The sequence below is a fragment of the Gracilinanus agilis genome, chromosome 3 (assembly GCF_016433145.1).
Source record: "Gracilinanus agilis isolate LMUSP501 chromosome 3, AgileGrace, whole genome shotgun sequence".
Classification (NCBI taxonomy): domain Eukaryota; kingdom Metazoa; phylum Chordata; class Mammalia; order Didelphimorphia; family Didelphidae; genus Gracilinanus; species Gracilinanus agilis.
This window is the reverse complement of record NC_058132.1, coordinates 505,344,491-505,359,916: the sequence shown is the minus strand read 5'-3', so window position 1 is coordinate 505,359,916 and position 15,426 is coordinate 505,344,491. Positions and strand designations below refer to the sequence as shown.

Genomic DNA, 15,426 nt, shown 5'->3' with positions numbered 1-15,426 from the left:
ATTCAGAGGAAGGACTGCAGGAGAGGAAACATATAAGAAAAACAACTGCTTGAACACATGGGTCGGGGTGGACATGATTGAGGGTGTGGACTCAAAACTACCACACCAATGCAACCACCAACAATTTGGAAATTGGACTTGATCAAGGACACATGACAAAACTAGTGGAAATGTGCATTGGCCATGGGTGGGGGGAGTGCAAGGGGTGAAGGGGAAAGGAGGAGCATGAATCATGTAACCATGTTAAAAATGAATATTAATAAATGTTTGGAAAAAAAAAGGAAAAAAAAACAGCAAATTCTAAATCAAATTCTATTATAGCTACTTAAATTAAAACAAACTGAGTACATACCATATATATGAGATTGGCTAAAATGCACTGAACTTCATCAATATCAACATCTTCAACTTGCATAAATTTTAAGGCAACTAGGAAAGCATCAAGAGAAAGCTGATGTGTTTTAAGTAATAAATATCTGAAATGAGAGAAATACAATTGAATTATATTTTAGCATACAGTACCATTTGATGAGATAACAAGACACTGATTTTATTGATGGATTAAAAACACAAATGTGTGATTCAACAAACTTTATGTTAACAGTTGGGTCTTCCATAAACCAAAAATTATGATGGGAAATAATATCTATTATGTCAATTTCCTTTTTTTAGGGATGATGAGGGTTTGATTTACAAAATTATCTCCTGCATTTAAAGTCTTTATTCCTTCAGTATCTATTAATAGATTTTAAATGACATCTGGATATTTACTATTCTAAACAAAAGTTTGATTTTAAAAAGATCTTATTTTCCTTGCTAACAATCAAACATTCCACTCTTATTGGGAAAACACTTCAGAAAAATATTGTAGGGAAATCTGCAATAGTAACATATTTAATTTTCTGATATACGGAGAGGAAATCAAGTCTAGTTAATTTTTAATAAAAGGCACAACTAATTCAACATATGCCTAAAGTATCTGGTTCATACTGACAAAATTTCAGTCTTCTTTTACTTTTAAACACATATTATATAAGAATTATTAAATCATAAAACAGTAAGAGTTAAATCTTTTATTTAATAAACCCACTTACCAAAACCTCCCCACTAAAACAAGCAAACAAAGAAACAAACAAAAACTCAAGTCACTTGTAAGCCACTGGCTGCACTAAACCTATTATAGGATAGCATGGTCCTTTGGATTAGGGAACAATTAGGGAAAACTGTGTTTGACCAGCTTCATTTCTTTCCCCATGGCTAAATAAAAAACTGTGGGGCTATAGTCAGAGAACAAGTTGGACAGGACAATTCTCTACATTTCAAGAAAGGGAGCATTCTTCTCTTTTTCATAATTTATTTGCATAATATAACTTATTTATAGACTACACGATGCATTCTAGCAGGTTAGGACTAATTTTGCTGATTTATTTTTAAAGTCATTGGTACATTTTTTTCAGCAAACAGTGCTCTAAGAACATCCAAGCAAACCCAGCAAATATATTTCATTTACCTTTAGAATGTGAATTGATAACATTAAATTTATATACATATTTCCCTACAAACACCTAAAGCACACCCAGGGCCTCACTAAAATCTTACCCCTCCAAAAGTTTAACTTTTTCTTAGTTAACAAAAAAAGAGGGACATACTTACACTTTCTTAAAGAGATTTCTATATGTGATGATCTTCAGCTTCTCAAGGATAAGGAAAATACCACAGCGAATAAAGAAGGTTTCATGTTTTGTCAGAGCTTCATTCAGGAGCAGAAGATTTCCTTCACTGTGGTGATTGATAGAAAAGATAAACAAGCATAATTTATAATCCCAGTGAGAGAGAATTAACAAAGAAAGTTATTTTTTACACATGACGAATGTACTAGAACTAATTTCATGGTATTTTTAAAATAAAAAAAAAAGAACATACTGTACCTTACAGCTTTGGTTACTTCTGCAAATTGCATAAGATGATATTTTTTCAAAAGCTCAACTGTTGGCATATGACCCTATGAAAAATGTTTACATTTTGCAGAATAAAAATTTTCATATTTATAAAGCTGAAAGAGCCTCTACAAACTCCTATCCCAGAATAATAAAAAAAAACCCAAAAATTATTGATTGCTTTCTTGGAATTTATTACCTCTAAAGATAGTGTACAAGGGTGTTTTTAATAAAAGAAATGTAATGCAATCAAATCTATTTCTTTTTAAATAACAAAAGTAACTTTAATGGGCAAAAATTAAATACAGCCAAGATGAAATGAGAGGTGTTACATTTTCCTTGCTTTGGGTGTCAGTCTTTCTCAGGTAAGGTTAACTAATATATATATATATGTTTTGTGAAAATAATAAATGATCATGATAAAGGAGGTCAGATTTTTTAAAAGGAGAAGCCATAAGATTTCTGAGATTACATGTCATAAAAAGTCATCATATAAATTAGTTCTATCCACTTCTCCAAATCTCATTTTACTATTTGAAGCAAAAAATACAGTTAAGATAATGACAAACTAAGAATATAAAATTAACAATCAACCCACCATTTGTTCCACTTCAGAATAAACAAATATAGAAAAATAAAGATGTACAATCACTCACCAATAGCATTTTTACTGGCAGCAGATAGATCAGAATCATTCTTTTATTTTTCTGACTTGAACGGTGACAATGCTCAAAGGCAAATGACAGATATTCCTCAGCTGTAAGGAGATAACGCCACAAAAATATTTAAATCAAGTCATCCTAAACATTTTTCAGTGCCTCTTCATTAACATTAGAATAACATAGTATATGACATTTTATCCCTCTTATGCTTGAGACAAAAAGTAGTTTCTTTTCCTCATACAAAAAGGCAGCCTAATTTCAGTTTCTGTAAGCAGTGATTTTTCCAAAGGGCAGAGTTCACCAAGATTCAACATAGATTGCCTAAGATGGCCTATTTTCTATGAATGAGAAAAAGGAGGAAATTATGCCTTACTAACATAGATAAGAACTCTCAACAGCTATTTCGTAAAGCTGCAACAATATTATAATTAGTGTACACAAAAGGCAACAATACACATTTGGAAAAAAATGAGTATGATAAAAATATATCAGTAAAGGTATTTGAAAAGAACATATAATTGGATAGGATATAAATATCATGAAGAGTAACAACTATTATTCTCTGGACAGATTACAGAATCTACTAAATCTACTAATTTCCTTTAAAATAATTGATAACTTATAAGTAGACTTATTATTACAGATTTGCAAATACCATGAACAAATTAACTCAATATATCTATAAGATTTATGAGGTGCCCATTAACATCTACTTGGATACCCACATTAAAAGTGATTCTACTATACAATTTGGTATCATTTGTAAGTTAAAATTTGAAATAAGTCCTGCTAAATGTAAAGCCTACTTTGAGAAGATTATGGCTTGGAGTGATTTTGTAATTAACAGAATGTTTCTACAGTCTTCAAATTACTGGAAATAAAATCAGAATTAGGTGATCTCTTTATCTGGCCCAGATTTAATGCTGGAAAAACTATAAATCATTCTACTTCCCACAAGATACTGGGGAAAATCTGAAGCATAGAAACCAAGGAGCATCTCAAATACTTGGGTTGACACCAGGATTCTTGAGCCTCAACCTCTTACAAACAATAAATGTTTTCCAAATGTCTACGAGGTGTGAACCTTTCTGTTGGTTTTTAAGGACAACTTAAGTAAGCAACATATGTGGCTTGAAATCAATTCTTTTCCCCTCAGCACAAAAGTCTGAAATTATAACCCAATGAGAAAATATGGCTTGCTTTACAAAATTTGCTTTACAACTTAGGAACAAATATTTTGCTATGTGAGGTATACTTATGTATTTTAAGATTATCCTTTTAAGTCACATGTAAATATTAAAGCTGTGATGGCTTTAGATTCAATAGAAGCCTCAGATATATGGATTATTACTGGAATAATATTAGCAAACCATTTCTGGCAAACTGGGTATCTTATTTAAAGCTGAATAACTGCTCAAAGGAAAAATATGAGTACACTAAATATAACCTATAATAAATGTAAAACAAGCTGCTATGCAAATTCATAACAGTAAAAAAAAAATCCACTTTTTTATGGTGTTTTTTTAAGTTGCAGACTTGTTTAAATGAAATTCAACAACTGCTAGTAAAATGAAGGAGTTTTTGCACTATTACCAAGTATTTGAGGTAGGCTCATTCCACAGATAAATGGAATATGATCTAAGTGATTTAAGAGAACTGATAAAAGAACAATCTCACTATTGCTGAATAAAGCACTTTAACAATAATAACAAAAAGAATGCTTAGAAAATTGAGGATGTTAAACTAAGGAGTATAAAATTTGAAAACAAAATTTACTAACAATTTTCTCAATATTGGCTTAATGCTATCTTTGAAACACTAGAAGCACTAAGAAACTTCATATACATGAATCACTAGCAGTAATTAAAAGAAAGAAAAACATTGGGTAAGAAAAGCAGAAAGCAGGGGCAGCTGGGTGGCTCAGTGGACTGAGAGCCAGATCCAGAGACCAGAGATCTTGGGTTCAAATCTGGCCTAGACACTTCCTAACTGTATGACCCTGAGCAAGACACTTAAACTCTATTGCCTAGCCCTTACTGTTCTTCTGTCTTAGAACCAACACACAGTATTGATTCTAAGATGGAAGGTGAGGGTTTAAATTTTTTAAAAAAAATTTTTTAAGTCAACCCATAAATAAACAAACAACAAAAGAAAAGCAGAAAGCTTGGTAACAACCAAACATATATGAATTAAGTGACTATGAATTGAACAAATTCAAAGTTCAAGTGAACTCCCCATATTGACTATAAAATTACTTAACTTCTTCATTTGTCAACTTCATCATCTAAAATAAAGTGGTAACCACAGATTTACAAATATAATATTTTCCAAGCATAAAATTTATAGCTTATTTTAAGTTTATTTATTTCTGAATAGGTGGAAACTGAAAGCAAATGTAATCAGTGATAGTCATGTAGCATTTACAAAGGCTATTATATAAACTATGCTAAAGGCTGATAACAGCTACTATGACAAGGCCACAAATAAGGGAATAAACCATGCAATCTGGGTTTATTCAATCGATTCAATTATCAATTCAAAGAACTCTGATGTTTAATTTAGAGAGCTAAGACTCATTAGAGATATGATAGCTGTCTTCATAAAAGTAAAGATGAGATATATTGAAGAGGGATTAAATTTGTTTTGCACAGCCTTAGAGAATGTAGAACAATGGTGGATATTGCAAAGATGCCTATGTCTGCTTGGCAGAAGGAAAACCTTCCTAACCTGGGGAGCTAGCTGAAGGCAGAACAGGCTACCTCAGGACAGAGTGGAGTGCCCCTTCACTTAAGATTTACAAGTGGAGGTTAGATGGCCATTGTCAGGAATTTCTTATGCAAGTTCAGGTTAGACTAGGAAAGGTTGAGGTGATCAATTTGTGTGTCCTCAACACCCTAACAAAATCTATTGATACTTGTCCATCACCTGTCCTTCATTTCCAGAGCTCTAGCTGTGCCTCTGATCCTTTCCTCTCCTATCCTCCTTAGAAATTTCCTAATTATCTCTTCCATCTTATTTCCATTTCTCCTCCCAGGTCTACAAATGTTAAGGTCTCCCATATTCTACAAAATTCCCTTGGCCTTGTTATTCTTTGCAACTATCATTTTATCTCTCCTCCCTTCACTGTCAAATGTCTAAAAAGAAAAGCCCACGATTCTTTATTATTCACTCATATCGTACTACCTGGCTTCTACCCTTCTACTTAAAAAGTGCTCTCTCCAAAGACTAGCACCTTTTTATTGACAAGCCCATAGGAGCCCAGAGGAACTTAAGAGTTGCAAGGGACCTTAGACATCCTGGGATCATGAATTTAGAAGAAAAAGGAAACCCTACAATTTATCTGATCTTACCCCCTTATTTTCCAGATGAAGAACCTAAAGCCCAGGGAAGTTAAATTAAACCCCGTGTTCTATAAGAAGCAGAGGCAGGATTTGAACCCAGGACCTCTGACCTCATGCATGGTGGTTTTTCACTGCACCACGCTGCTTCTCAATCATCTTGTAAAACCCACCAGTTTTAGAGATAGAGGATAGTGATGCCCAAGAAGCTGAAGTGACTTTTACCCAAGTTAAACTAAGTAGTAGAGCAAGCTCTTAATGAGGATCTTCCAATTCCAAAGCCAATGAATGTTCTTTCTACCACATCCAATGGTTGTTTTCAGTCCTGATTTTATTTAACCTCTGCTCCACCTGACACCAATGATGACTCTCCCTCTCCTCCAAGCCCTGTCTCCCCTGGCCTCTGTAACACTGCAATATCCTGGTACTCTCACTTTCCGACCATTCCTTTCATCTCCTTAGCTGCATCCTCTTCCTCTCTTTCTTCCCCCTAAACATAGACCAGGATCTCCTTTCTCTTCTCTTTCCACACTCTCTATTAGCAACCACAACTTCGATATCATAGGATCATAGATCCATCTTCTCCCATTAACAGTTGAGGAAACAGAGGCTCAGAGAGCTTAAGTGATCTGCTCAAGGTGGCAAAATTAATAAGGTAAGATTTGAACAAAGGTCCTCTGATTTGAGAGCCAACCCAGCACAGCACACCCATTCCATTGTACTACAATGCTGCTGCTTTGACCTGAATCACTTCTATGCAGATAACTCCCAAGTCTATCATCTCTAGTTCTGACTCCTGTCCTTTTAGCTCCAGTCAACAATGTTTAACTACCTAGCTGGAGATCTCAAATTAGGTCCATTACATCAAAATCAAGAGGTCCAAACTTTTCATGATGTTCTTACCCCAACCCTCCTCCTTAACTCTTTCTGTTGAGGGAGTCACCAATATACTAGTCACTTAGGCTCACAATTTTGGAATTTTTTATTCTTTCCCTTTCCTTGCCCCCAAATATATCCAATCAATGTCCGCGTCCTATCAACTTTACCTCTGAAATATATCTCTTGCATCTTTTCTGTCCTTTCTACTCCTACAGCTAATTATTTTAATCCAAGTATTTATTACCTATTATCTGGATTATATAAAAGTTTCCTAAAAGGTCTGACTTTAGTTGCTCCCTTCTCCAAGTTTCCTTTACAAATTTGTTATGATTTCTTTTTTGACCAATGGATAAGATCATATTACTCCCCTACTCAAAAGCCTTAGTTGTTCACAACTTAAAAATGTTTAAGAGACAATATTCTTAGCCTGGAGCCAATTTGGGACAAGAGTCTGGAATACCACCTTCCCTTTCTAGCCTCAAAAGCTGTTCCACGGTGCTTTGTTTCCCAGTCTTGCCTGCCTTCTCCTCTGCATCTACACACAGTCTCTCAATTTTGAAACAGACTTGGCCCATCTCTATCCAGTGGAAACCTTTCCTTTCTGCAGCATTCAGTTTAGGTGTCATCACCTTCTCCAAGCCTCTGCTAAAATCCCGAGAGAGGTACCTTTGCTACTTTCTTATGGAGTATTAAAGCTATTTGTGTTCGTCTTATTCTCCTACCAAGAATACAAACAAGGATTGTGTTGTTTCATCTAAAGAATGTATTGCACAAATTTATCACTTACTGGATATTTGGTGAATTGAATAAGAACTTTAAATATACTTATTTTTTGGTTTTTTATATATATGCATGTTTTTTCGTGTGTGTGTGTGTGTGTGTGTGTGTGTGTGTGTGTAAGGGAGGGGAGTTATTTCAATAACACATCTAAAAAAAAGGAAGAAAAGAACAGTCAGGGCACCAACTTTCAGTCCATGATACTGGCTGTGAATTTTCTCTTTTGGAAGGAGAGACTGGAGTTTTCTCTCAGCAAAGGCAGTAAATGTTTATTTTTCATTGATTTTTAAGAAATTTTGGCCCCAATAAAGAATATAATCAAGCAGCTGTTACCTGCTGTCCTAACTGGAACTGAAATACAATAAGTGAATTATGAGCTGAATTTTTTCTATTATGAAGCATGTTGTTTTCAATTCCTCTATCAATATCAATAACTTATTCTATTAGGATACCTTGCTTAAAATCACTGTCAAACATCGCCTTGCGACCAACATAGTACTTGTATGTAACTCTCTGTGCTGTGCTGTAGTCATCTTTCAGATTTGAGCTATCAATGGCTCTAATTAAGGGCTTACAAAGATGAAGTTTGTTGATCTGTAAAGAGGAGATTCATGTTAGCACAGAATATACAAAATAAGTTAGATTTTAAAAGTTAACAACTATCTCAGCAAGCATATTAAAGCCATTCTGTTAAATGGAAGTCATAAAACTTGCTACCTCCATCAGCTAGGGAAAAGATAATGTAGTATTTATGAGGTAATCTGCCTAGGAAGAAATGCACTTTGTAAATTCCCATTATTATGATGTATTAAACCAGAAGCCTACCTTAAAATAAATTTTAAATAGTTGATTCACCAGAAATAGCATTCCCCACTTCTTGGAATCATCTATACCAGCACGACTGTTGTAAGAAATTAAGGAAAAAAAAAGAAGTGAAATTTCTGTTGCTAGTTAAAATGAGAAAAACAAACAATCAAATAAGCTTTTGGAGAGAAAATTGTAAAAGCCAAGGGTCATTTATATATCACTCATATATTACTACTAAAATGGAAACCGAAAAAGTCTTACCTAATTTTTGTTGTTCAGTTGTTTTTCAGTCATGTGCAAATCTTCGTGACCCCATTTGGGGTTTTCTTAGCAAAAATCCTGAAGAAAATGAAGTTAAGTGATGTGCCCAGGGTCGCATAGCTACTACATATCTGAGGTTGGATTTGAACTCAGGTCTTCATGATACAAAGGCTGGCACTCTATCCACTTTGTCACCAACTACCTTTCTTACCCAATACATGAAACTAAAAAGGCTAAGAATCAGGGATTACAATCCTGATTCTTAATTAATAATATAATTAATATTAATATATTAATTTATCTTAAATCTTAATTAATATAATTCTGACCTCTTAGGCCAACTAATCTAAGCTATACAATAAAAAGTTTACAGCAGTGTTATGCAAAAGCCTAATGGTGAAAAGCAGTTTGGAAAAATAGGAAAAGTTAATATATGTCCTAATATTAATGAATGTAAAATGAGGATAAGATCAAACACCTTAAATTTCAATTAAAACTAAACTGCCTTCCCCAATTGTGAGATGGTCAAAGGATATGAATAGATAATTCTAAGATAAAGAAATTAAAACTATCTACAGTCACATGAAAAAATGATCCAAATCACTACTGATTAAAGAAATGCAAATTAAAACAACTCTGAAGTACTATCTTATACCTATCATACTAGCTAACAATAAAAGGAAAATGACAAATGTTGATTCCATATAGCTCTCCAGAATGGTTTCATCAGTTCGCAGTTTCACCACCTAAACCCCACTGCCTAGCCCTTACCACTTTCTACACAGTATTGATTCTAAGACAGAAGGTATGGGTTTAAAAAAATACTACTACATACAAAGAAATGATGAACAGGAAGAGTTCAGAAAAACCTGGAAAGACTTATACAAACTGATGCAAAGTGAAATGAGGAGAACCAAGAAAACAATGTATACAGTAAAAGAAAAATTGCACAATGATCAACTGTGAAAGACTAAACTATTATCAGCAAAACAAGGTCTTGAGATAATACCAAGGGACTTATGCTAAATGCTATCCACAGTTAAAGAAGGAACTGTTGGAATCTGATAGCAGATCAAAGTATACCATCTTTCACTTTATTTCCTTCATGAGTTTTTGTATATGTGATATGTGTTTTCTGTTACAGCATGGGATATGTGGAAACATATATTGCATGAAAGGAGTGGTATTATCAGACTATTTACTTCCTCAAGGTTAAGGGGGAATGGAGGGAAGGAGAGAACCTGAATTGCAAAATGTCAGAAAAAAATTGTCAAAAATTATTTCTATACTTAATTGAAAAAATAATAAAAGAAAGTTTAAAAAATTAAAGCTTAAAATTTTTTTAAATTAAAGTTTAAAAGTTTTTAAAAATTCAAAAAGTTAAGTTTTATGTGATCTTGGCTTGAATTTACGCATTCTGAAACAAAGTGGGACCAAAGACATATGGGGTCCCACATTGAGTCTAATCTCAATATGGTGAGCCCCTGAGAGAAAAACACTTTTGAATCTCTTTTATAGTCTGTTTCTTCTACTACCACCCTAGTACAGGTCCTAATTACCCATCAGGACACTAATATGCACGTTATAGGTTTTCCTGGTCTACCACTTAATCCCTATGATTCAAACTACTCTTCTGGCCCTCCTCCTCTCCTTATATTTTTAATCTACAGAAAAATTAGACTACTTTGGCCCCAATGACATACAATGTATTTTCTAGTGCCACAACTTTGCTCACACTATTTCCTAGTTTAAAAGTCTTCCTCTCTCCACTTATTGATTATCTAATACCTATTCATTCTTTAAAGCACCATTTATGGGGCAGCTGGATAGCTCAGTGGATTGAGAGCCAGGCCTAGAAACAGGAGGTCCTAGGTTCAAATCTGACCTCAGACACTTCCCAGCTGTGTGACCCTGGGCAAGTCACTTGACCCCCATTGCCTACCCTTACCACTCTTCCACCTATAAGTCAATACACAGAAGTTAAGGGTTAAAAAAAAAAATAAAATAAAGCACCATTTAAAAGTCAAGTTCATCAGAAAATCTTCCATAATTCCTTCAATCTATAACAATCTACAGACTTACATTTCACACAGCACTCTTGATTTTTAGCTTTATAATGAAGAGTATTTTATAGCTATTAGTGTTTTATCCCTCACTGAACTATAAGCTCCTTCAAGGCAGGGATCATGAAATCCCTTCTTACAGATTGTGGCACAGTGCTCTGTATGTAGGAAATGCTTAACATATCTTTTTTGTATTGTACTGTAAGTTCATATGAAAAAGCACCAGCTTCCTCTGATCCCTTAACACCTTTATTATTTAACCTATCCCAGTATCTAGAAACAAAAAATAAAAAATAACTTCAGGTAATTAAAAACAAACTGTAATTAAAATTGTCTACATAATTATAATTAAAGAGTAGAGATTTAAAATATATAACTATTTACATAATTGCCTTTACCCTTACTTTCACAAGCTCTGTGTTTTTAAAATGCCTTTACTGAATAAAAATGTACTTGTACAGAAGCATTCTGGAATCAGACGACTTTAGAACTAGCAAAGACCATAGTAAACCCTCATCACTTTATAGATAAGTTAACTTCATTCCAGAGAAATTAGCTGAATTTGCCAAGGGAAAGGAAAGAAAGGGAATGAGTATTTTACTAAGTACCTACAACATGCCAGACACTGTTCTAAACACTTCATAAATATTACCTTGTTTGAGGTGGATCCTATTATTACTTCCACTTTACAGTTGAGGAAACTGAGCCAGAGGAAAATTGTAACATGCTCAAGGTCACTCAACTAGGAAAGATCTGAGGCTGGATTTGAACTCAGGTCTTCCTGACTCTATCCAAATATGTGGTGTCATGTCTTAACTAGGACTCCGGTTTCTCACTTCTTGGGATAGTATTCTTGCTTAATATTGATCTAAACACTCTTTTCAATATTTTAATGAGAGTTGGAAAAGAAGTGATATACTGCACTTAAAGTAGTAAAAACTTTAATTGTTTTTTTACAAATTATCAAAAAATATACAGGCTTGTCCTGCAAATGTTAAATATCTGAAAACTGTTTTTTTTCAGACTAGGAAAGTCTGTCAATACAAATAAAAAAAAAAAAGAGACAGACATTCAAACATGATCTGTTATTTTCCCCTAATAATTAACCTTTGTCTGGTTACCTTAGATTTGCAGAAGAGTACATACACACCCATGCTTGGGCAAGCACAAGTTAGATATCTGCTTTACTGATATTAGGAGCAGATAGAAAAGATCAAAATTTCAGCTGAAGTAATTAATGAAAGTCTCCTTATAATTTAGAGAGCACAACTGACCAGGGAGACTTTTTGGTAGACATTAGATGGCTTCTCTAAAAGAAACCAATTTTACCATTTCTGTTATTGGCACTACAATCTTTCTAGTCTCAAATGTAGGCAAAAATCGCAAGTTATTTCTGCATCTTTCCACTACTTTGCCACTCAGAAATGAAGAAAAATTTAAAACAAGTTACTGAATTTGTCTTTCAAAAGATAATAAAATGTCCTTCATAAGAGTACTGCTTTACACATCATGGAAAGCTCCTTTAAAAGCAAAACGCAAGTCACTGGGTTTTTTTCTCTTAGATTAGCACCCCCTCATCAACTAAGTTTTTGAAAACAGGTGAAAAAACAAGGAGTTCTCTTTGTATATGGAAGATAAGCTTCTTATTTGAACACGGTTGGGCCAGGTAAGATTTACCTCCAACAATAATGATTAAGTTAACTTTTTACTCCTTCATTTAACAATGATTTTAGACTGGTTTTGACTTTCTTACCTTTTCTAAGCCTACTTCCTGACTTTTTTACTTGCAGACTATAAATCATGAGTCAAAGTCCAAGAGAACTTTTAAAAAAATGAGTATTCTAGAAATGGGAACCTCATCTCCTGTTTCACAACCATTTGCTAACTGCAATATTCAGCTATCATGGAAAATGTAGAGCTGAAGTTGTTGCCATGTATCTGTATACTCTGAAAATTAGTCTTCCTTAAAAAAAAAAGAAGAAGGAGATGAAGGGAAGGCCACCTGAAAACACTAAAGCAAAAGCAACAAACTAATGAGGACAAAAATCACAGGGCAAAGACGAAAAAAATCTGTTCAGTTTAACAAATGCTAAATTATATGCCTCTAAGTTGTTTACAAATAACTTCTTATGCATCAAGAAATGTTTTTCTGTTCCCTGTCTCTTAGAGACTTACTATAGTAAGAATCTCTGATTGTGGCATGGGGCAGCAGAACTAAAAACTGAGCTGGGTCTAAGATTCTATAGCTCATTGTTTTTGTCATTAAATAAAAAATAATTCAAGTCACAACCAATATATGTCCTACATTGTGCTAGGGACTTTTGAGAATTTGAAATATCACGAGCCCTCTTGCTGAGGTCACCTCCCATTATTGTTGTTCAGTTGTTTGCAGTCATGTCCAATTCTGACCCCATTTGGGTGTTTTTTGGCAAAGATACTGGAGTGGTGAGTCATTTCCTTCTCCAGCTCATTTGACATATGAGGAAACTGAGATAAACTGAGGCAAAAAACTTGCACGGTTAGTGTCTAAGGTTGGATTTGAATTCAGGGAGATGAGTCCTCCTTACTCCAGGCCCAGCATTCTATTCCACTGCAGCTGCCCACTACCCAAGTTTTTTCCAACTCCCATTTCCTGATTTTTCATTCATTCATTCATTCATTCATTCATTCATTCATTCATTCATTCATTCACCTGCCNTCATTCATTCATTCATTCATTCATTCATTCATTCATTCATTCATTCACCTGCCATCCCAAATTCCCATCAAAACTTATTAATATAGAGATTCACAATCAGCTTCCTATATCCCTGTCATGCTCAGAATATTTCTTTTAATTTGCAAATCCAAAAAGAAGCTAGACATCAAGTCTGTCATGACCAACTATTATAAACCATTTTTATTAGTGCACTTATTAACTATTTGCAAACCTAATTTATAAAATATGCTGTCTGTACAGTAAGATAGTAAGCTAAATAACAGTTGGTATGATCTACAGGCCACTAATCAGTTGAGGTATGCACCCATCAGACAAAGTCACCAAGTGTCTCGTTGAGACTGTGAAAGAATATAAAGTTGGAGGCAATGACTCTCTAAGAGCTACAAATCAGAAACAAAGTCCAATGGAGTTATATACATCATTTCTGTGTGATAAGAAATTCTCAAGAATAGAAGAGTCCTGCTGTTTCAAGGCTCAGAGCATTAAGAGACACTTTCTTGAAGGATCTATAATCACTACATGCAAGGAGGAAAAACAAACAGATTTCTTACTATTAATGTCTAAAGTGGCTAAGAAGAGCTATGAAACAGATGGCTTGGAGCAGGCAAAGGACCAAGTGATCATGTGGAATTGAGCTGCAGAAGAGGTGCCATTCTAATAGAGGGTGCAAATCAGCCTATGGGTTAGCAACCTCTTGGCAAAGGGCAAGAGGAGGGGCAGTTCATGTCCACAAAGTAGTCAGGCAAACAGAGAGGAGAGAGTAGATCTGTAAGCCAGGGACTGAAACATTGGTCATTTTGGAGATAAGGAAAAGCAAAGCATTTGGAGAAGTAAATAACTATTTATGAATGCCAATAGTGACATCTGTTAGCAATAAAAGTTTATTTTATGTTGTAACCAGAATACTCTAAAATGGGAAAAGTATTGGGCTACTGGGCAGGATGGACTATCTTGGAGGCTCAAAAAAGCATGACCTTGGCCAAAAGGTAACCAGGACTCTTTATGCCCCTTTAACACAAAAGCACACACTTTAGCTCTGTAGGAATAATTAGCCTGCTTTTATGTCTTCAGTTCACTCTCATGATAATTTGTAATACTAGGTGTGGAGATCAACTATAATTCCAGAATAAAGCATGTTACCCTCCTTCCTAACAGAGAGGTGATGGTTCCAAGGTATTGAAGGAGACATATATTTGCAATTATGGCAAATATAGTAATTCATTTAGGAAAAAGGTTCTTCTTTTTTTCCAATTGAGAGAGGTATATAATAGATGGGAAAGGTTCAGTAGTGATGAGAAAGGGGAAGGAAGAGAAGAGAAGGATAATGAAGCATTTTTCTGAAATGCTTGGAAGAGAACAGAAGGCCAGAAGGAAATAAGACAAAGAATAGTTTTTGAAAATTACATGTTGTGTTTACTATGTACTTAAAAAATAGTACCCCAAAGAGATCATAGATAAACAGACTTGTACGAAAATATTCATAGCTGCGCTTTTTGTGGTGGCAACAAATTGGAAAAGGAGGGAATGCCCTTCAATTGGGGAATGGCTGAACAAACTGTGGTATATGCGGGTGATGGAATACTACTGTGCTAAAAGGAATAATAAACTGGAGAAGTTCCAGGCGGACTGGAGAGACCTCCGGGAACTGATGCAGAGCGAAAGGAGCAGAGCCAGAAGAACTCTATACACAGAGACTGATATACTGTGGTAAAATTGAATGTAATGGACCTCTGTACCAGCAGCAATACAATGACCCAGGACAATTCTGAGGGATTTATGGTAAAGACACTACCCACATTCAGAGGAAGGACTGCAGAAGAGGAAACATATAAGAAAAACAACTGCTTGAACGCATGGGTCAGGGTGGACATGACTGAGGGTGTAGACTCGAAACTACCACACCAATGCAACTACCAACAATTTGGAAATTGGTCTTGTTCAAGGACACATGACAAAACTAGTGGAAACGCGCATCGGCCAAGG

General features: G+C 34.7%; 1 protein-coding gene across 1 annotated transcript in view; it reads right to left on the bottom strand.

Moving 5' to 3' along the window:
* PCID2 (PCI domain containing 2) overlaps positions 1-15,426 on the bottom strand; it is an 80,870-nt gene that overhangs the window by 7,214 nt on the left and 58,230 nt on the right. The window contains 6 exon segments of the mRNA XM_044670516.1: positions 353-476; positions 1,654-1,779; positions 1,929-2,002; positions 2,594-2,694; positions 8,046-8,187; positions 8,419-8,494. Of these exon segments, the coding sequence (XP_044526451.1) occupies positions 353-476; positions 1,654-1,779; positions 1,929-2,002; positions 2,594-2,694; positions 8,046-8,187; positions 8,419-8,494 (643 nt within the window).